The sequence below is a fragment of the Oncorhynchus clarkii genome, chromosome 9, assembly GCF_045791955.1.
Source record: "Oncorhynchus clarkii lewisi isolate Uvic-CL-2024 chromosome 9, UVic_Ocla_1.0, whole genome shotgun sequence".
NCBI lineage: Eukaryota > Metazoa > Chordata > Actinopteri > Salmoniformes > Salmonidae > Oncorhynchus > Oncorhynchus clarkii.
Genome location: NC_092155.1, coordinates 44,716,142 through 44,739,221, shown reverse-complemented (window position 1 = coordinate 44,739,221; position 23,080 = coordinate 44,716,142). Strand labels below are relative to the sequence as shown.

The 23,080-nt window shown below is 44.0% G+C and overlaps 1 protein-coding gene across 1 annotated transcript in view; it reads right to left on the bottom strand.

Moving 5' to 3' along the window:
* The window catches only part of LOC139416388 (semaphorin-3F-like), a 120,745-nt gene that overhangs the window by 5,712 nt on the left and 91,953 nt on the right, over window positions 1-23,080 (bottom strand). Inside the window, exons 3-15 of the mRNA XM_071164954.1 lie at window positions 13,192-13,352; window positions 12,762-12,824; window positions 12,503-12,622; window positions 10,461-10,554; window positions 10,230-10,349; window positions 9,715-9,860; window positions 9,234-9,348; window positions 9,008-9,077; window positions 7,390-7,534; window positions 6,779-7,001; window positions 1,163-1,251; window positions 985-1,026; window positions 721-878 (exon numbers count right to left, since the gene is read on the bottom strand). Of these exons, the coding sequence (XP_071021055.1) occupies window positions 721-878; window positions 985-1,026; window positions 1,163-1,251; window positions 6,779-7,001; window positions 7,390-7,534; window positions 9,008-9,077; window positions 9,234-9,348; window positions 9,715-9,860; window positions 10,230-10,349; window positions 10,461-10,554; window positions 12,503-12,622; window positions 12,762-12,824; window positions 13,192-13,352 (1,546 nt within the window). The remainder of the gene's footprint in view (window positions 1-720; window positions 879-984; window positions 1,027-1,162; window positions 1,252-6,778; window positions 7,002-7,389; window positions 7,535-9,007; window positions 9,078-9,233; window positions 9,349-9,714; window positions 9,861-10,229; window positions 10,350-10,460; window positions 10,555-12,502; window positions 12,623-12,761; window positions 12,825-13,191; window positions 13,353-23,080) is intronic.

Here is a 23,080-nt window from a genome sequence, read left to right as displayed (position 1 = left end):
AGAAAACCCATCACCCATCTAATACCATCCCTACCGTGAAGCATGGTGGTGGCAGCATGATGCTATGGGGGATGCATTTCAGCGGCAGGGCCTGGGAGACTGGTAAGGATAGAGGGAACAATGAACAGAACCAAATAAAGGCCAATCCTTGATGAGAACCTGCTTCAGAGTGCAAACAACCTTAGACTGGGGCAAAGATTTACTATCCAACAGGGCAATGACCCCAAGCATACAGCAAAAGCAACCCTGGAATGGCTTCAGATTAAGGATGTGAAAGTCCTTGAGCTGCCCAGCCAAAGACCAGACTTGAATCCCATTGAAAATCTATGGAAAGACTTGAAGATTACTGTTCACCGCCGCTCCCAAATCTAACTTAACAGAGCTTGAGAAAATCTGCAAGGACGAATGGGAGAAAATCCCCAAATCCATGTGCAAAGCTGATACAGATGACTCAAAGCTGTAATTGCTGCCAAAGGTGCTTCTACAAAGTATTGACTCAGGGCTGTGAATACTTATGTAAATTGAATATTTCTGTATTTCATTTTCAATAAATTAGCAAAAATGTCTAAAAACATGTTGTTTTCACTGTGTGTAGACGGGTGAGAAAAAACATTTAATCAATTTTGAATTCAGGCCGTAACATAACAAAATGTGGAATAAGTCAAGGGGTATGAATACTTTCTGAAGGCACTCTATTATGTTGATGCTAAGGTGCCTCACCTCTTGGTGGAGGGGCTAAAGGTGGAGCATGTCTCCCCGTCCCAGGCACAGTAAGGGTCTCTGGCCAGGCAGCAGTCTGAACAGGCCTTCCCATAGACGCTACACCTGTGCAGGGACAACTGGGTAAGCCCCCTTTCTGACGACACATACAGCTGTTGCTGTGGGTCAGAAGGGAAGAGGAAGGACTATCAGAGGCATACAAACAACAGCAACACAACAACAGCAGTAATCATAGATGAACAAGTGATAATTGATGAAACGTACCCTTTTTGATGATAACTTCATAGTCTTAATAGGAGCTGGAGTCTGCAAAAAAGAACAACAAATAGGGATTAGGAGAATATAATACTGCAGAATTAAGCTTTTGGCTTGTTCCATCTCCCTTCTTGTATTAATTCATACTAGACAGTGATTTACATGAAATAGTAATGATCGTCATTACCCTGAACATTTCCACTTCCTCTAATGTGAGTTCTTCTGTTGTGCTAGTGTCTTTAGGAAGTACTATCACCTTTTGGACTGTCCCACGATCTACAAAAGAGGGGAGAGCAGTTCATAGCGTACATAGTACCACAGATAGCCTAAATATTATAGAAACATATTTAGAGAAGGTATGTGTGAAATGTAAAAATCACAACAAAAAAAAAATTATCGTTTAAACGTTAAATAAAATATCATAAAATGGCGTAAATTCATAATCTAGATATGGTTCTGCGTGTGACCGCTAGGGGGCAATGCAGTTCAATCTACAGCAGCCCTGGCTACATACAGGTCGTCACTAGTTATCACAGCTACAAAGTCCGCCTATTTCTACATTTCTCTTTTTAAAATGTGATTTTAACCCTAACCACACTGCTAACCCTATGCCTAACCCGAACCTTTAAGACCAAAAACATTTTTATTTTAAAATAGTCATTTTTTTACATTGTGGCAGTGGTTACTACTGGAAACCCAGCCAGTCAGCGTTCACTTTTACTGCCCTCCCCCACCCACTCAGCAACGATGGTATTTTAATGCCATTTTAGGTTCTCCGTTGTCAGTACGTACTTCAAGTCCCACTTATGATCAATGTGATGGCTCGTTTCAGTAATGTATGAGAGCGTATTCATAAATGTCCAACAATCTGCTGTTAACGCTACGTATGGTGTTCGAGAGCTCTCCATCAGGGCCATCACGGTTCTTCGACATGGCATCTTGTAGTCTGGTTCTAGATATGCCATTGCGGTATTGAAGCCGACATCCTCTACCATTGACAATGGCTGGGCATCAACGGCGATCATTTCTCTAATCAACGATGTGATTTGCTTACTCCATCCATTATCACACTCTTTCAGCAATGCACCTGCACTGTCGTTGTAGCTCAATTCCACCTTGCAAAGTTTGTATTTCATCACCTTCTCCTTTCACCTCTCAAAGTATTGCCATACATGACTTCGCCGCTTTCGCTTCCTCTCCATTTTTCCAAGATGACGTGTGGAAGACTATTTATATCCATGGCAAATCATTTGAAAGACGCGTATCTTCTCCTACTTACAGCATTATTGCGGTACGTATTTATAAAATATATATATTTTAGCCTTTATGATGAGGACCGGGACCTGTTAATCGTAGCTTTTTGATAGTACACTGATTTTTATTTTGTACAATTTATTTTACAAAATGTACGGTTAGGGATTTTTTTCTAGAGGTTAATGATCCCAAATGTGTTTGTCTTATTCAAATTTACAGTTAGTTACCTTCTCTTGTTTTTCAATCAACAAACAAAACACATTCCACATTCACAGATGTGGCAGACATAAATAATAAAATAAAATATAAAACAAAACAAACCGATTCGCAGCTGCATTATCTGTGATCATGTTAGCTGTTTACAGCTTTAGCTGAGACAAGGAGCAAATAATGAGTTTTTACAGCACCTGTATATACACTAATTTCCCTAATCACCCCATTGAAGTCCAATTTGAAATATAGTTGAGTAGTGAAGACCAGAGTCTATCAAACCTGGGGTCATAGGGTTGCACATTTTGGGGAATATTTAGAGGTGGAAACTTTCCATCTGAATTAACGGGAATATATGGGAATTAACGGAAATATATGCAAATAAAATATTAATACCATTCAAATATAGATGTTTTTTGCATTGGATATATTTACCATATATGGAGACATAATTGCAAATGATTCAAACCTTCCAATAGAAATTTAAAAAACAATTTAGTTACGAATTCAACTTTAATTAAATTAGTTGACTTTTCACATGGGATGATTTTACTGAACAACAAAAGAAAGGGAATATTGAATGATCCCCAAAGATCCATCGCATCTCTCGAAAACGTTTTCAACATACATCTGTAAAATGATAGTCTAGAAACTAAAGCTTTGGTTGTCTTCCTCTCAGGCTTCCATGTTTTCTTCCTGGACCTTCCCAATGTCCACCTCTTGAACATCAGACTCTGAGGCCTCATCTTCACTGTCACTTTCCAACCTTGATGAGGACAGCTCGCTGTCAGGCTCAAAAAGCAACAAAAAATGCCCTGATGGCCACCAATTTTTCAACCCTTTTAATGGTCAGCCTGTTGCGTGTTTTGGTGTGTGTGTTCCCAAACAAGGACCAGTTGCGCTCTGAGGCGGCTGATGTTGGTGGGATTTGGAGGATGATGGAGGCAACAGGGGAAAGAGTCTCAGATCCACAAAGTCCCTTCCACAAGGTGGCTGATGAGGAAGGAGTTTTGCCTCCGTATGTTCTCTCAGAAGTATAATTTGCAGTAAAAATAATGAAAAGTTAAATGTATCTGATTTGGATCATATGTGACCTTGTCACACTCTCCCGAGTATAGTCCAAGTTTAGTTTGGGTTTGGCTGCTTTAAGTTGACTCCAGGAGGCGCTGTCTGGGGATTGTTTATGTACACTGCTCAAAAAAATAAAGGGAACACTAAAATAACACATCCTAGATCTGAATGAATGAAATATTCTTATTAAATACTTTTTTCTTTACATAGTTGAATGTGCTGACAACAAAATCACACAAAAATTATCAATGGAAATCAAATTTATCAACCCATGGAGGTCTGGATTTGGAGTGACACTCAAAATTAAAGTGGACAACCACACTACAGGCTGATCCAACTTTGATGTAATGTCCTTAAAACAAGTCAAATTGAGGCTCAGTAGTGTGTGTGGCGTCCACGTGCCTGTATGACCTCCCTACAACGCCTGGGCATGCTCCTGATGAGGTGGCGGATGGTCTTCTGAGGGATCTCCTCCCAGACCTGGACTAAAGCATCCGCCAACTCCTGGACAGTCTGTTGGTGGATGGAGCGAGACATGATGTCCCAGATGTGCTCAATTGGATTCAGGTCTGGGGAACGGGCGGGTCTGGGGAACGGGCGGGCCAGTCCATAGCATCAATGCCTTCCTCTTGCAGGAACTGCTGACACACTCCAGCCACATGAGGTCTAGCATTGTCTTGCATTAGGAGGAACCCAGGGCCAACCGCACCAGCATATGGTCTCACAAGGGGTCTGAGGATCTCATCTCGGTACCTAATGGCAGTCAGGCTACCTCTGGCGAGCACATGGAGGCCCCCCAAAGAAATGCCACCCCACACCATGACTGACCCACCGCCAAACCGGTCATGCTGGAGGATGTTGCAGGCAGCAGAACGTTCACCACGGCGTCTCCAGACTCTGTCACGTCTGTCACATGTGCTCAGTGTGAACCTGCTTTCATCTGTGAAGAGCACAGGGCGCCAGTGGCGAATTTGCCAATCTTGGTGTTCTCTGGCAAATGCCAAACGTCCTGCACGGTGTTGGGCTGTAAGCACAACCCCCACCTGTGGACGTCGGGCCCTCATACCACCCTCATGGAGTCTGTTTCTGACCGTTTGAGCAGACACATGCACATTTGTGGCCTGCTGGAGGTCATTTTACAGGGCTCTGGCAGTGCTCCTCCTGCTCCTCCTTGCACAAAGGCGGAGGTAGCGGTCCTGCTGCTGGGTTGTTGCCCTCCTACGGCCTCCTCCACGTCTCCTGATGTACTGGCCTGTTTCCTGGTAGCGCCTCCATGCTCTGGACACTACGCTGACAGACACAGCAAACTTTCTTGCCACAGCTCGCATTGATGTGCCATCCTGGATGAGCTGCACAACCTGAGCCACTTGTGTGGATTGTAGACTCCGTCTCATGCTACCACTAGAGTGGAAGCACCGCCAGCATTCAAAAGTGATCAAAACATCAGCCAGGAAGCATAGGAACTGAGAAGTGGTCTGTGGTCACCACCTGCAGAACCACTCCTTTATTGGGGGTGTCTTGCTAATTGCCTATAATTTCCACCTGTTGTCTATTCCATTTGCACAACAGCATGTGAAATGTATTGTCAATCAGTGCAGCGTTCCATCTCCCATCTCAAGATCTAACCTGTGTGCTTCCATTGCTTTTGTCTTAGAGGAAGCATATGCAATTAGATGGCCTCTTAGTGTGGCCTTCTCTTTAGTAAGAGAGTTCAACATCTTTACCGATCTAGGGTTTGTGGTGGGCACTTGAGATGATTTGTCCAGAGTTGAGTTGAGGGTACACTTAAAATCTCCAGCCAGCACTCCAAAGGAAATACAATGCTCATTGAACAGGGTTATAATTTTCGACATGAAATCAGGAGTATCTGTGTTGGGGGCATATATATTTAAAATAGGAATTGGTTGCCCATATAGTGACCCAGATATCAGAATACATTTCCCCTCCGGATCAGATATGGTTTTGTCAATTATGAATAAAACATGCTTATGGATAAGTATGGCTGTGCCTCTACTGTTTCATTTGAGAGATGGGAAATACAGCTTTCCCACCCAAGCTCTGCAGAGTTTAGCATGTTCAGTAACACAGAGGATGGTCTCTCGTAATAGCGCAATGTCTGCTTTTTCCTTTTTGAGAGCACATAAACTCAGCAAAAAAAGAAACGTCCCTTTTTCAGGACCCTGTCTTTCAAAGATAATTCGTAAAAATCCAAATGCTTTCACAGATATTAATTGCAAAGGGTTTAAACACTGTTTCCCATGCTTTCCCAGGCAATGAACCATAAACAATTAATGAACATGCACTTGTGGAACGGTCGTTAAGACACTAACACCTTACAGACGGTAGTTACAGTTATGAAAACTTAGGACACTAAAGAGGCAGTTCTACTCACTCTGAAAAACACCAAAAGAAAGATGCCCAGGGTCCCTACTCATCTGCGTGAAAGTGCCTTAGGCATGCTGCAAGGAGACATGAGGACTGCAGATGTGGCCAGGGCAATAAATTGCAATGTCCGTACTGTGAGACGCCTAAGACAGCGCTACAGGGAGACAGGACAGACAGCTGATAGTCCTCGCAGTGGCAGACCACTTGACCACAGGTGCATGTTTTGTCTCAGCAGGGGTGATGGCCGGATTTGCATTTATCGTCGAAGGAATGAGCGTTACACCGAGGCCTGTACTCTGGAGCGGAATAAATTTGGAGGGTGAGGGTCCGTCATGGTCTGGGGCGGTGTGTCACAGCATCATCGAACTGAGCTTGTTGTCATTGCAGGCAATCTCAACGCTGTGTGTTACAGGGAAGACATCCTCCTCCCTCATGTGGTACCCTTCCTGCAGGCTCATTCTGACATGACCCTCCAGCATGACAATGCCACCAGCCATACTGCTCGTTCTGTGCGTGATTTCCTGCAAGTGTGTTACTTTTGATTTTGACACCCCCTTTGTTCAGGGACACATTATTCAATTTCTGTTAGTCACATGTCTGTGGAACTTGTTCAGTTTATGTCTGTTGTTGAATCTTAATATGTTCATACAAATATTTACACATGTTAAGTTTGCTGAAAATAAAAACAGTTCACAGTGAGAGGACGTTTCTTTTTTTAGTTTCATATCTCTTTCAGTCTTATTGCATGACCTAAATCATGGCAGTTCCATGTCAGTAGATTTAAGGTACTAGTCAACGTCATCGAACAGTAATCGAACTCTAGTGCAAGTCATCTCTGGGTATAGGTGGATAATAGTTACAGCTGCTAGCTAGCATGACTCACCTGTGCCCAGGAAGAGCACCTCATACCTCCCGTCCACAGCATCCACCAGGTCCACCACGATGGAGGTGAATCGGTAGTCCACCCCAGTTCGGACCACCAGAGGGCGCTTGTGTATTGTGTAGACAGGGTGGTACATGAGGGGGTGTGCCCTCACAAAGTTCACTGCCTCATCCGAAAACTCCTTGGTGGAGCGGAGGCCCGGGGTGAACGTTCCTCCTGGACACTGTAGACGAAGAGGACAGATAGCTCTGGTTGAACTGGATCATGTTCAGTGGCACCAAAAAGAAGAAAACCATCTGAAACAGGGAAGAACTACTGTATCTGGACTTGGCCAATCAAAACTGCATGTTTCCTTTTCCATTGCACAATGTTTTGCTACGGTGTACATCAATGAATACGTAGCATGTACATCAATGAATACGTAGCATGGAGCTCAACATGTTCTTGTGTGTTGGATCATGGGAATTATGGGATTTTGACCACACCAAGACACTGACAGTTTGACACATTGTTTCTTTTGATTACTTGTTGATCTAGATTTGACTCTATGATCAATAGAAACTTCAAAGCTACCCATAATTTGTTTGTTTATTGGTCCTGAGTGTACGTACCGTTCCAGGGCGAGGGTAGGGGATCTTTCCAGTGTAGGGGGTCCACTGGTAGTTGTGTCCATGTTTGTGTGAGAAGGGGCCATTGAAGACATTGCGAATGTCGGACATAGAGTACACACACACGGCTGAGCCCTTAAACACAGACCTAAGGAAAGAGGTGGAAAGGTGGGGGGAAGAGAGTCATTAAAATAAACTACCCCAGTGGTGTGTATTCATGTATGCCAAGAAAGGCATCCGAGCAAGCGAAACAGCGCCCCTCTGTCTCTGTATGCGTAGCCCATCTATCTGATGCTGTCTGGTCAAAAAGAGTATGACATTGTTGCCGTCCGTAGCATTGAATGCAAAAGAAGCCAATGAGCATTTGGCCTCTCTTGATAAAAAAAATAATAGCCAATCAGCGTTGAGCTAAACTGAGTGAGATCAACTGTGAATGGTCCTGGTGCACCAGAAAAAAAGTGTCAAGGGAAGAGTGTCAAAGGACTTGTGGTTTTATTTAATTAGTTGTACTAGCCAATGATTATAACAGCGATTCTGATACAACCATAAATTCATAAATTGTGCCCCTGGCCTGAGAGGATGGAAGTTCAATATGAAGCTAAATGTTAAATGTTAAAGCTAATTTTAATTTTAAAGCTAATTTTAACTAGCAGGCTCATCATTGCCCATGAAAGGATGTTAGGTTAACGAGCAACATTTTAGCAAAGTAGCCTAGGACAACAAAAACTAAAAGTGTGTACTGTAGGACAGAGTCATAGACCATTTAGGCAACATGGAAAAGAGGAGGATGGCATTGGTGTTCCTCTACAAGTAGGGTGAGTCAAGTTTTTCCTACTTTCACACACGCACAGGCACACACACACACACAAACACAGAAATCAGTTCCATGGACAGCCACATCATATTTAGCTTACGTTAATTGGACTGATTCAGAGGGGTTGGGTTAAATGCGGAAGGCACATTTCAGTTGAATGCATTCAGTTATACAACTGACTAGGTATCCCCCTTTCCCTTTTCCTAAACTGTTGGTATATTTTAGTTGTAACTATATTAGACTAAGCATAGGTGATTTGATGACGATGAAATATTGAAATTGATGTGGTGCTGGAATAGTGGAGGCAGCTCCGTTTTTTTTTGAGACTTGCGGTAATTCTCCATGGTTCTAAATCAATAGTTGTTCAGTAGTCTGAAAATGTCGGAAACCTTAACTTGCTTGAACTGTTTGTTACATGCAATATGCTTTGTGGACTTCACAGGACAGATGTTGCTCTCCGGTATTGTGATAAAACAAAGGTGTGGTTAAATTTATTAAGGAATATAAACTAACAGGTTGTAGGGCAAACAACACAATTATCACCACACATGCAATATGGCTTTTTTTCCCTGGCTTGGCTTCCCCAGTGATTTTACACAGGTTGTAATATGTTTTTTTCCCCCCTGGCTTGGCTTCCCCAGTGATTTTACCCACGCACCGCTACTGAACTACCCCAGGGTTCTAGAACTTCATTTGTGGAGAACTACTGGGTGGGCAGGCTTTTTTTTTTGCCCATCACTAACAAAAGAAATGCAATGTATGGTTGTGTAAAAAAAACATTTTGGAAAGATTCAAGTGATATATTACCCCGCAGTGGAAAAGACAGCGTACACGACAGGATTGCGTTTGTCTTGTGTTGGCTGAATGAAGACATCCTCTGATGGGAAGCAAGTTGACAAAGGTGTTAACAGTGCCTTTTCTATAAACAAGTGTCAAAATAAGACTAAGCCTCCATTTTCCTTTATCTGCAACTGATTGAATTGCAGCCTACTGTACAGTATGTCAATGCCGCAGGAATTAAAAGCAGTCTCACTCAGCTCATCGAAATAGGTCTCCACACCATCACTGCCTATCACTGAGCACACCAGCCGAGCCTTCAGGAAGGTTGTCCACTTGTTGACCAGTGACCTCTGACCCCCATCATCATTCTGGGAAGGTGAAACAAAGTTAGGGGGAATTTATGTAAGGTGGTAGATCATTCAATATCATCACCACAACCACTTGGCTTTCTAGTGTCCAATGGTTGTGCGTTTAGTAGGAACGAAATGGGAGAAAATTATTTGAAACTGAGGTATTATCCCCTAACTTGGGGAAGACGGGCTCATAGTATCGGCTGGAACAGAATAAATGGAATGGTATCCAACACATGATTTCCATGTGGTTGATGCCATCCCATTCACTCAATTCCAGCCATTATTATGAGCCGTCCTCCCCTTCAGCAGCCTCCTGTGGTGTGTGTGTGTATGTGTCTGTGTGTTTGTGAGGTCAGGGGGGGATATACGAGGGTCTCTCACCAGGCATACTCGGCCCACCCTGGCCAGGACACTGGGGCTTCCCCCCCCAGCCGAATCCAGGCTCTTCTCCCGAAAGAAGAAGTAGAGCTTATCATCATTCCTCTCGGAGCTGTCTGGAATCTGCTGGATCTTCACAAACACAGGCTCTGGAGATGGAGACAGACATTAGTCAATTTGAGAAAAGAGGGTAATAGAGAACGAGAGAGAGAGAGAGAGAGAGAGAGATTATTATTTATCCTGTTACCAGTCACCTTCTCCTAATCCCTGCCTACATGTACATACAGTATCTACCTCAACTACTCCAGTATCCCTGCAAATTGTAATTTGGTACTGCACTTTTGGGAAGGGCTTGCAAGGTAAGCATTTCACTGTATTTGTGCAAGTGACAAATGAAAGAGAGAGAGACATAGAGAGAGAGAGAGAGAGAGAGAGAGAGAGGTGTGGCCGACTTTTTCTCAGGGCAAAATAGTCATGAGTTGCTCAAAGTGTCACCTGTGGGTCAGGGGCAAGCTTACCATTCAGCCAGCGGGAGTCATATTGCTCAGTCCTGACGGCAGGTCTGTCTCCCAGGGTTCTGAAGATGGCCGGGTCCGTGCCCATGAAGTCAACGTGGACCCCTGCATACAGATTCCCATCTAGCAAAGAGAAAACAAAAGAGGAAGATGGATGATGATGATGGCTATTGGTATTGTAAGTGAGAACTGTGGTGGGAACTGTTATGATGAACAGACAAGAAGAGGTCTCACTGATAAGGGCCACAGCATTCTCTTGCAGCGGGTCGTAGGAACATTTCCCTTTCCCTGAGTCCACATAGCCAGGGACCAGCCTGAACAGGTACTCCTGCACAGAGAGGACAATACATGGATGTAGGTATGTTTCAGACCTGGGTTCAGATACTATTTTAGGTACTTCAATTACTTTTTAACACATTTCATAACTAATATTTAGATAACCTTTATTTGAAAAAACAAATAGTTGAATATTGGAATGCATTTCAAAACACCATTTGGAAAGTTTACTTAACTAAAAATACATATCGTTGGAAGTATTTGGAAAACAAAATAGTTGTGAATGTACATAGTAGTTTAATTTCATGGCTGCAGTCAATTTCCACGTGACCATTGAGTCTGTCACGACTTCCGCCGAAGTCGGTCCCTCTTCTTGTTCGGGCGGCTTTTGGTGGTCGACGTCACCGGCCTTCTAGCCACCGCCGATCCACTTTTCATTTTCCATTTGTTTTGTCTATGTCTTACACACCTGGCTTCACTCACCTAATTACCTGTTTAGTATTTAACCCTCTGTTCTCCTTGTTTGGTTGTGAGTGATTGTTTGTTGTATTGTGGTCCGTATTGTGGGCTTAGAATTATTCTTGTATTTTTTGATGACTTTGAGTAAAGTTACTTTTATTTAGTCATCTCTGCTGTCCTGCGCCTGACTCTTCTGCACCAGCTACACACAGACCCTTACAGAGTCACGGTAACTGGGCTTCTCCAAAACTGCGATTTGATGCCACTGATGGTCATTAGTAGCCTACCAAACTTGCTAATGGCCTGGTACTCAGTGCTCCATTGTCTCGCTAATCACACTGACATCGATGCAAATGCAATAGAAAAACAAATCAATCACTTCATGAGAGCCTTGGCATTCAGAGTTTGAGCGGACTAGGATCACCTGGTGTGCAGCGAGAGCCAGCTCCACATAGCTGGTCGATGCATAGAATGAAAAGCCTATGTTGAACCACATTTCTATAGGCTATGCTATGCAAGAAAACAGCGTTTTAATGGCCTCTTTTTAAAAAGAGCAGGTCACATCAGCTTTCTATAGGCTAGGCCCAATATTAAGCATATTGCTTCTCTTTACAACCGGAATAGCCTACCTGGCTGGCATATAAATGAACCGCGGGAAAAGCCTCTTGCAGTCGCTATTCAATGACATGTATTTTATTCCTCTGCCCCTGTTCCGACAGGTACGTGATAATGGCCCATATTGTCACTCGTGAATGATGGCCACCGTGTGCTGTCTAAGGCAATGCATTTTTGGGGGGACTTTATCTAATCATAGTCACATGCAGCCTACCCAATATGCCTATATGTTTTAATGAGGGTTGTATCACAACTAAAGTGGCCAAATAACTCTAAGCGCAGTCTATAGGCCTAGGAACTGTGGAACAATCAGGTGTGAAAACAATCAGGTGTGAGTTTTGACTGGACACTATTTAAAAGAAGTTAAGCACATCAATCACTGGCCTAACACAGTTTATCTGGACCCCCACAAGGTCCGAGTTATTTTTACTATATTTTACTATCCTGTGCAAATGTTGATTTGTGGTAGTGGGAGACAATGTTGGAGGCTTTGGAAATGACTGTTGTGGTTATCTGCAGATTTAAAGTCATTTTTAATAGTGAGAAAAGCATATTTTATCTTCTTCTTCGGATGTCGTCTTCAAAATTAGCAAAGGCAACAACCATATTATTTGCATTAGTGGTGACCATGGTGTTGATTTTGGTTGAGATCTTGTAGTGATCTAAGAGTTCCTCATATGTACTGACAATGCATTGTCCAGTATGAATGCCTTTGAAGTGTTAACATGCCAGCATAACACTGTAAGAGTCCAATCCTGTAGGAAGTGTCCTGCCTTTTAGCTCAACTTTTGGAGCAGGGTATTTGAAATATGTTTGGGGAAAAGATATTTGAAAAGTATACTCAAATAAACATGCATTTGAACCCAGATCTGGCATGTTTGTGTGTGCGTCTGTCTGTGCATGTGCATGTTTGTTTGTGTCCGTACCTCTGCTCTCCATCCTCTGTTGATGAAGGTGCAGATGGGCTTGTAGGCCCCTGTGCCACAGGTGTACAGGTGTGTGCGATTCCAGGGTTCGATCAGACGCACAAAGTTTGCACACTCCCCCTGATTAGGACAGAGGGAACAGAGTTACAATCAATACGCTTGACATACTGTGCATATTTACTGTACTACAATAACAACAGTATTTGTGTAGCCCTTTTTATACATTAAAGCTAATGGTCAAGACATAAAGGACACTAACCTGCCCACCCTTTCCAGTCATTCTACACTCTCCTTTCCTCTGGGTAGTGGCCGGCCAGTGAATCTGAAGGAAGAAGTGTAGAAAATGCAACATTTCAGATCTGGTGCATTGTATGATTTTCTGCATGTAGACATGACATATTCTAAGCCTTAAAATAGGACATCATAAAGGCTCATACATGCTTATAAATAGGTCATGATAAAAAAAAGCATTATACCTGTGGACGTCAAGTGTGACTTTTATTTGCACTCATAGGCGTACAGATGGCTTCAGTGGCTGAATATTTCATAAAATTTAATAAAACACAAGAATGGATACTGGCAACTTGACTCCAGGGCGGCCATCTTCATCAGGGAAATCTTATCAGGTAATATATGTATCTGTCTCTGTGGAATTTTATCATAGGAGTCATCATAGGGTTTTCTCTTACTATGAGGGGCTCCTTGTTGATGTTGTGCATGTCCAGGGAAACTAGGTACTCCCGGCTGCCCAGGTAGAGACGGCCCTGGTCCTGGTCCATGTGCAGGATGCGGTAGTCACTGGTGTTGAAGGAGAAGGAGAAAGGCCGCGCCGTCCGCGTCTCTATCAGCTCTGGACCAACACACACACACACACACACACACACGCACACACACACACACACACACACACACACACACACACACACACACACACACACACACACACACACACACACACACACACACACACACACACACACACAGGCAGAGAGAGACAGACAAACAGACAGACAGACAGAGAGGAGAGAGAAAGAGAGAGAAACACAAAGACAGGCATCATTAATGGTGCGGCAGGGTAGCCTAGTGGTTAGATCGTTGGACTTGCAAGTTCGAATCCCCAAGCTGACAAGGTACACACACATCTGTCGTTCTGCCCCTGAACAAGGCAGTTAACCCACTGTTCCTAGGCCGTCATTGAAATAAGAATTTGTTCTTTAACTGTCTTGCCTAGTTAAATAAAGGTAAAATAAAAAAGAAATACATTTGGATCAGAATACATTTGGGGACAGGATATACCTGGGACTTGGCTTGAGAAACACCTCAGACATAATTGCATACGCGATAAAACAGCAGCATACAGTGCCTTCAGAAAGTATTCAGACCCCTTTACTTTTTCCACATTCTGTTACGCTACAGCCTATCCAAACATGTATTAAATAGTTTTTTCCCCTCATCAATCTACACACAATACCCCATAATGACAAAGCAAAACAACGTTTTTAGATTTTTTTTGTAATTAAAAAAATTAATAAAACGGATATCTAATTTACATAATTATGCAGACCCTTTACTCAGTACTTTGTTGAAGCACCTTTGGCAGCGATTACAGCCTCGAGTCTTCTTGGGTATGATGCTACAAGCTTGGCACACCTGTATTTGGGGAGTTCCTCCCATTCTTCACTCCAGATCCTCTCAAGCTCTGTCAGGTTGGATGGGGAGTGCTGCTGCACAGCTATTTTCAGGTCTCTCCAGAGATAGTTGATCAGGTTCAAGTCCGGGCTCTGGCTGGGCCACTCAAGGATCTTTAGAGACATGTCCCAAAGCCACTCCTGCGAAATCTTGGCTGTGAGCTTACTTTAGGTCATTGTCCTGTTGGAAGGTGAGCCTTCGCCCTAGTCTGAGGTACGGAGCGCTCTGGAGCAGGTTGCCTGCCCTTCCTGCACCCTATTTCATAGCTCCACAATGAAATAGGGTGCAGGCAAGGCAGCAGGCTGTTAGCCAGCCTGCCAGCTTAGTGGAGTCTGCCACTAGCACAGTCAGTGTAGTCAGCTCAGCTATCCCCATTGAGACCGTGTCTGTGCCTCGACCTAGGTTGGGCAAAACTAAACATGGTGGTGTTTGCCTTAGCAATCTCACTAGAATAAAGACCTCCTCCATTCCTGCCATTATTGAAAGAGATCGTGATACCTCACATCTCAAAATAGGGCTACTTAATGTTAGATCCCTCACTTCCAAGGCAGTTATAGTCAATGAACTAATCACTGATCATAATCCTGATGTGATTGGCCTGACTGAAACATGTCTTAAGCCTCATGTATTTACTGTTAAATGAGGCCTCACCTCCTGGTTACACTAGTGACCATATCCCCCCCCGTGCATCCCGCAAAGGCGGAGGTGTTGCTAACATTTACGATAGCAAATTTCAATTTACAAAAAAAAAAAACTATGTTTTCGCCTTTAGAGCTTCAAGTCATGACATCTATGAAGCCTACAATTATCACTTTTTATAGCTACTGTTTACAGGCCTCCTGGGCCATATACAGCGTTCCTCACCGAGTTCCCTGAATTCCTATCGGACCTTGTAGTCATAGCAGATAATATTCACATTTTTGGTGGCTTTAATATTCACATGGAAAAGTCCACAGACCCACTCCAAAAAGCTTTCGGAGCCATCAGTGGGTTTTGTCCAACATGTCTCTGGACCTACTCACTGCCACAGTCATACTCTGGACCTAGTTTTGTCCCATGGAATAAATGTTGTGGATCTAAATGTTTTTCCTCGTATTCCTGGACTATCGGACCACCATTTTATTACGTTTGCAATCGCAACAAATAGTCTGCTCAGTCCTCAACCAAGGAGCATCAAAAGTCATGCTATAAATTCTCAGACAACCCAAAGATTCCTTGATGCCCTTCCAGACTCCCTCTGCCTACCCAAGGACGTCAGAGGACAAAAATCAGTTAACCTCCTAACTGAGGAACTCAATTTAACCTTGCACAATACCCTAGATGCAGTTGCACCCCTAAAAACATTTGTCATAAGAAACTAGCTCCATGGTATACAGAAAATACCTGAAAACAAGACTCCCTAAATTCTATCAACATATCGATTGTGCTACCAGGGCTGGTAAAACCCTGGATCATTGTTATTCTAACTTCCGCGATGCATATAAGGCCCTCCCCCTCCCTCCTTTTGGAAAAGCTGACCATGACTCCATTTTGTTGCTTCCAGCCTACAGACAGAAACTAAAACAGGAAGCTCCCGCGCTCAGGTCTGTTCAACGCTGGTCAGACCAATCTGATTCCACGCTTCAAGACTGCTTTGATCACGTGGATTGAGTATGTTCCGCATTGCGTCCAACAACAACATTGACGAATACGCCGATTCGGTGAGCGAGTTCATTAGCAAGTGCATCGGCGTACCCACAGCAACTATTAAAACATTCCCAAACCAGAAACCGTGGATTGATGGCAGCATTTGCGCCAAACTGAAAGTACGAACCACTGCTTTTAACCAGGGCAAGGTGACCGGAAACATGACCAAATACAAACAGTGTAGCTATTCCATCCGCAAGGCAATCAAACAAGCTAAGCGTCAGTATAGAGACAAAGTAGAGTTGCAATTCAACGGCTCAGACACAAGAGTTAGGGTCTACAGTCAATCACGGATTACAAAAAGAAAACCATCCCCGTTGCGGACCAGGATGTCCTGCTACCAAACAGACTAAATAACTTCTTTGCTCGCTTTGAGGACAATACAGTGCCACTGACACGGCCTGCTACCAAAACCTGCGGACTCTTCTTCACTGCAGCCGACGTGAGTAAAACATTTAAATGTGTTAACCCTCGCAAAGCTGCAGGCCCAGACGGCATCCCCAGCCGCGTCCTCAGAGCATGCGCAGACCAGCTGGCTGGTGTGTTTACGGACATATTCAATCAATCCTTATCCCAGTCTGCTGTCCCCACATGCGTCAAGAGGGCCACCATTGTTCCTGTCCCCAAGAAAGCTAAGGTAACTGAGCTAAACGACTACCGCCGATTACTCACTTCCGTCATCATGAAGTGCTATGAGAGACGTGTCAAGGACCATATCACCTCCACCCTACCTGACACCCTAGACCCACTCCAATTTGCATACCGCCCCAATAGATCCACAGATGACGCAATCGCAACCACACTGCACACTGCCCTAACCCATCTGGACAAGAGGAATACCTATGTGAAAATGCTGTTCATCGACTACAGCTCAGCATTTAACACCATAGTACCCTCCAAACTCGTCATCAAGCTCGAGATCCTGGGTCTCGACCCCAGGTCTCGACCCCGGGTCTCGACCCCGCCCTGTGCAACTGGGTACTGGACTTCCTGACGGGCCGCCCCCAGGTGGTGAGGGTAGGTAACAACATCTCCACCCCGCTGATCCTCAACACTGGGGCCCCACAAGGGTGCGTTCTGAGCTCTCTCCTGTACTCCCTGTTCACCCACGACTGCATGGCCATGCACGCCTCCAACTCAATCATCAAGTTTGCGGACAACACTACAGTGGTAGGCTTGATTACCAACAACGACGAGACGGCCTACAGGCAGGAGGAAAGGGCCCTCGGAGTGTGATGTCAGGAAAATAACCTCACACTCAACGTCAACAAAACAAAGGAGATGATCGTGGACTTCAGGAAACAGCAGAGGGAGCACCCCCCTATCCACATCGACGGGACCGTAGTGGAGAGGGTAGTAAGTTTTAAGTTCCTCGGCATACACATCACGGACAAACTGAATTGGTCCAGCCAAACAGACAGCGTTGTGAAGAAGGCGAAGCAGCGCCTCTTCAACCTCAGGAGGCTGAAGAAATTTGGCTTGTCACCAAAAGCACTCCCAACCTCTGGCTCTCCAGAGGGTAGTGAGGTCTGCAGAACGCATCACCGGGGGCAAACTACCTGCCCTCCATGACATCTACACCACCCGATGTCACAGGAAGGCCATAAAGATCATCAAGGACAACAACCACCCGAGCCACTGCCTGTTCACCCCGCTATCAACCAGAAGGAGAAGTCAGTACAGGTGAGTCAAAGCAGGGACCGAGAGACTGAAAAACAGCTTCTATCTCAAGGACATCAGACTGTTAAATAGCCACCACTAACATTGAGTAGCTGCTGCCAACAAACTGACTCAACTACAACCACTTTAATAATGGAAATTGATGTAAAAAATGTATCACTAGCCACTTTAAACAATGCCACTTTTATGTTTACATACCCTACATTACTCATCTCATATGTATATACTGTACTTTATACTATCTACTGCATCTTGCCTATGCCGTTCTGTACCATCATTCATTCATATATCTTTATGTACATATTCTTTATCCCTTTACACTTGTATAAGGTAGTAATTGTGGAATTGTTAGGTTAGATTACTCATTGGTTATTACTGCATTGTCGGAACTAGCACAAGCATTTCGCTACACTCGCATTAACATCTGCTAACCATGTGTATGTGACAAATAACATTTGATTTGATTTGATACCTGAACCCTGAAGCAAGCTTCCAGACAATTGGAACGGAAATGGCGCCACACCAAACTGGAAGTCTTCCGACTCGCTTGGAAAGACAGTACCGTGCAATATCAAAGAGCCCTCACTGCTGCTCGATCATACTATTTTTCCAACTTAATTGAGGAAAATGAGAATAATCCGTCATTTATTTTTGATACTGTCGCAAAGCTAACTAAAAAGCAGCATTCCCCAAGAGAGGATGGCTTTCACTTCAGCAGTAATAAATTCATGAACTTCTTTGAGGAAAAGATAATGATCATTAGAAAGCAAATTACGGACTCCTCTTTAAATCTGTGTATTCCTCCTAAGCTTAGTTGTCCTGAGTCTGCACAACTCTACCTGGACCTAGGATCAAGTGAGACACTCAAGTGTTTTAGTACTATATCTCTTGACACGATGAAAATAATCATGGCCTCTGAACCTTCAAGCTGCATACTGGACCCTATTCCAACTAAACTACTGAAAGAGCTGCTTTCTGTGCTTGGCCCTCCTATGTTGAACAAAATAAACGGCTCTCTATCCACCGGATGTGTACCAATCTCACTAAAAGTGGCAGTAATAAAGCCTCTCTTGAAAAAGCCAAACCTTGACACAGAAAATATAAAAACTATCAGCCTATATCGAAAATCCCATTCCTCTCAAAACTTTTAGAAAAAGCTGTCACTGCCTTCCTGAAGACAAACGATGTATACGAAATGCTTCAGTCTGGTTTTAAACCCCATCATAGCACTGAGACTGCACTTGTGAAAGTGGTAAATTACCTTTTAATGGCATCAGACCGAGGCTCTGCATCTATACTCGTGCTCCTAGACCTTAGTGCTGCTTTTGATACCATCGTTCACCACATTCTTTTGGAGAGATTGGAAACCCAAATTGGTCTACACGGACAAGTTCTGACCTGGTTTAGATCTCATCTGTCAGAAATATATCAGTTTGTCTCTGTGAATGGTTTGTCCTCTGACAAATCAACTGTACATTTCGGTGTTCCTCAAGGTTCCGTTTTAGAACCACTATTGTTTTCACAATATATTTTACCTCTTGGGGATGTCATTCGAAAACATAATGTTAACTTTCACTGCTATGCGGATGATACGCAGCTGTACATTTCAATGAAACATGGTGAAGCCACAAAATTGCCCTCACAGCCTGTGTTTCAGACATAAGGAAGTGGATGGCTGCAAACTTTCTACTTTTAAACTCGGACAAAACAGAGATGCTTGTTCTAGGTCCCAAGAAACAAAGAGATCTTCTGTTGAATCTGACAATTAATCTTAATGGTTGTACAGTCGTCTCAAATAAAACTGTGAAGGACCTCGGCGTTACTCTGGACCCTGATCTCTCTTTTGAAGAACATATAAAGACTGTTTCAAGGACAGCTTTTTTCCATCTACGTAACATTGCAAAAATCAGAAACTCTCTGCCCAAAAATGATGCAGAAAAATTAATCCATGCTTTTGTCACTTCTAGGTTAGAGTACTGCAATGCTCTACTTTCCATATACCTGGATAAAGCACTAAATAAACTTCAGTTAGTGGTAAATACGGCTGCTAGAATCCTGACTAGAAGCAATAAAGGTGATCATATTACTCCAGTGCTAGCCTCCCTACGCTGGCTTCCTGTTAAGGCAAGGACTGATTTCAAGGTTTTACTGCTAACCTACAAAGCATTACATGGGCTTGCTCCTACCTATCTTTCCGATTTGGTCCTGCCGTACATACCTACACGTACGCTACGGTCACAAGACGCAGGCCTCCTTATTGTCCCTAGAATTTCTCAGCAAACAGCTGGAGGCAGGGCTTTCTCCTATAGAGCTCCATTTTTATGGAATGGTCTGCCTACCCAGGTGAGAGACGCAGACTCTGTCTCAACCTTTAAGTCTTTTTTGAAGACTCATCTCTTCAGTAGGTCCTTTGGAAAAGTGGGTGGGGTTATATCCTGCCTGTTTGGCCCTGTCCGTGGGTCTCATCGGATGGGGCCACAGTGTGACCCCTCCTGTCTCAGCCTCCAGTATTTATGCTGCAGTAGTTCATGTGTCGGGGGGCTAGGGTCAGTCTGTTACATCTGGAGTATTTCTCCTGTCTTATCCAGTGTCCTGTGTGAATTTAAGTATGCTCTCCTTAATTCTCTTTCTTTCTCTCTCTCTCTCAGAGGACCTGAGCCCTAGGACCATGCCTCAGGACTACCTGGCATGATGACTCCTTGTTGTCCCTAGTTCACCTGGCCGTGCTGCTGCTCCTGTTTCAACTGTTCTGCCTGCGGCTATGGAACCCTGACCTGTTCACTCTGATTACTATTATTTGACCATGCTGGTCATTTATGAACATTTGAACATCTTGGCCATGTTCTGTTATAATCTCCACCCGGCACAGCCAGAAGAGGACTGGCCACCCCTTCATAGCCTGGTTCCTCTCTAGGTTTCTTCCTAGGTTTTGGCCTTGCTAGGGAGTTTTTCCTAGCCACCGTGCTTCTACACCTGCATTGCTTGCTGTTTGGGGTTTTAGGCTGGGTTTCTGTACAGCACTTTGAGATATCAGCTGATGTACGAAGGGCTATATAAATACATTTGATTTGATTTGGATTTGACTTATGTAAATAAGGTATTTCTGTTATTTTATTTTTCAGAAATTAGAAAAAATGTCTAAAAACCTGTTTTCGCGTTCTCATTATGGGGTATTGTGTGTAGATTGCTCAGGAAAATGTTTTATTCATTCAATTTTAGAATAAGGCTGTAATATAACAAAATGTGGGAAAAGTCAAGGGGTCTGAAAACTTTATGAAGGCACTGTATGTACTACCATTTTACCCCCAGCGTTCCCCACCTCTGCTTGTCAACAAAACTATAACAACCGTGGGCCAGACAGTGGCGCTGTTTGCCCTTACTGCGGAATGTATCTTTAAGGACAGACAATTCTAATGTAGTGTAACACAGTAAAGAGCAAAGGGAGCCAGACACCTCTCTTTTTGCAAATGTGAGGTGAGCCAAGAAGAGGTCTTCACGGGTCCATCAGACACGAAATTCCAAGATCTGACCTGGGACCCGAGTGGATCCGGGTCCTAAATTCTGGTTTGTCTCGGATCTGGGTCGGGTCTGATATAAATGCCACGGATCTCGGGTATGTGCAATTAAAATTGATTTTCAAACTGGACCCGTTTGAACCCGTCCTTTGTTAATTTAATGTGTGTGAGGTGATGAGGAAACTGTGAGAGCTTGTTATCTGTGTCAGTCAATTGAAACTCAATGAAACACATAGCTTAGGTCGGCCAGGTACAGGAGAACCTTGTTCCAGCCACTCACCTCATGTGCGCTTGCTGCTGAGGAGAGAGAGAGAGAATCCTTGACCTATGCTGTTGATTGCAAAGATGGAGGTCTTTTTCATGGAGATAAAATGAAAGCGATGTGAAACAGTATAGTGAAAAGAAGCCGACATGGGGTATGTCCTTCATGTGGACAAATTTGTATATTGTACTGGACAAAGACAAAGATCTTGCATCTAATAAAACATCAGAAGGCAGTGCGCACTGGCACTCCCTTGAACTCCAACAGCTGAACTTGATGTGAGGAATGTTTTAGGCTACCAAAGTTACTCCTATAATCTAACAATATAATGCTTATCTTATAAAATATTCTGATTGAAAATATGTGAATTAGCCTCCTTCTGTAGGCCTATGTCTGTATAGTAGTAGAACTAGGCTAATAGGCTAGCCGACAAGGATAAAGAAGTGCATGTCGGTGTCAGGAACAATCAATCAATAAAATATATTTATAAAGCCCTTTTTACATCAGCAGATGTCACAAAGTGCTATAAAGAAATCCAGCCTAAAACCCCAAACAGCAAGCAATGCAGCTGTAGATGCACGGTGGCTAGGAAAAACTCCCTAGAATGGCAGGAACCTAGGAAGAAACCTGGAGAGGAACCAGGCTCTGAGGGGTGGCCAGTCCTCTTCTGGCTGTGCCGGGTGGAGATTATAAAAGTACATGGCAATTTAAGGCCAGATTGTTCTTCAAGATGTTCAAACGTTCATAGATGACAAGCAGGATCAAATAATAATCACAGTGGTTGTACAGGGTAAAACAGGTCAGTACCTCAGGAGTAAATGTCAGTTGGCTTTACATAGCCGAGTATTCAGAGGTCAAGACAGCAGGTGCAGTAGAGATTCGAAAACAGCAGGTCCGGGACAAGGTAGCATGTCCGATAAACAGTTCAGGGTTCCCTAGCCGCAGGCAGAACAGTTGAAACTGGAGCAGCAGCATGACCAGGTGGAGCGGGGACAGCCAGGAGTCATCAGGCCAGATAGTCCTGAGGCATGATTCTAAGGCTCAGGTTCTCCGGGAAGGGAGGGAGACAGAATTAGAGGGAGCATACTTAAATTCACAGGGGACACCAGATAAGACAGGAAAATTACACCAGATTTAACAGACTGACCCTCCGACACATAGACTAATGCAGCATAGATACTGGAGACTGAGACGGGGTGGGTCGGGAGACACTGTGGCCCCGTCCGACGACACCCCTGGACAGGGCCAAACAGGAAGGATATAACCCCACCCACTTTTCCAAAGCACAGCCCCCACACCACTAGAGGGATATCAACAGACCACCAACTTACTACCCTGAGACAAGGCTGAGTATAGCCCATGAAGATCTCCTCCACCGCACGAGCGCGAAACCGGACAGATCTCCTCCAGAGCAAAAGGAAGATCATGTCTGTGACTCAACCCACTCAAGTGACACACCCCTCCTATGGACTGCATGGAAGAGCACTAGTAAGCCAGTGACTCAGCCCCTGTAATAGGGTCAGAGGCAGAGAATCTCAGAAGGTAGCCGGCCAGGCACAGACAGCAACGGATTTTCGTCGCTGCAGTGCCTTGCCATTCACCTTCGCACCAATGGGCTAGGCTACACTTAATCATTGGACTTACTGAAGAGTTGAGACTTCAGTAAAGACTTAAAGGTCGAGACAGAGTCTGCGTCTCTTACATGGATAGGCAGATCATTCCATAAAAATTGAGCTCTATAAGAGA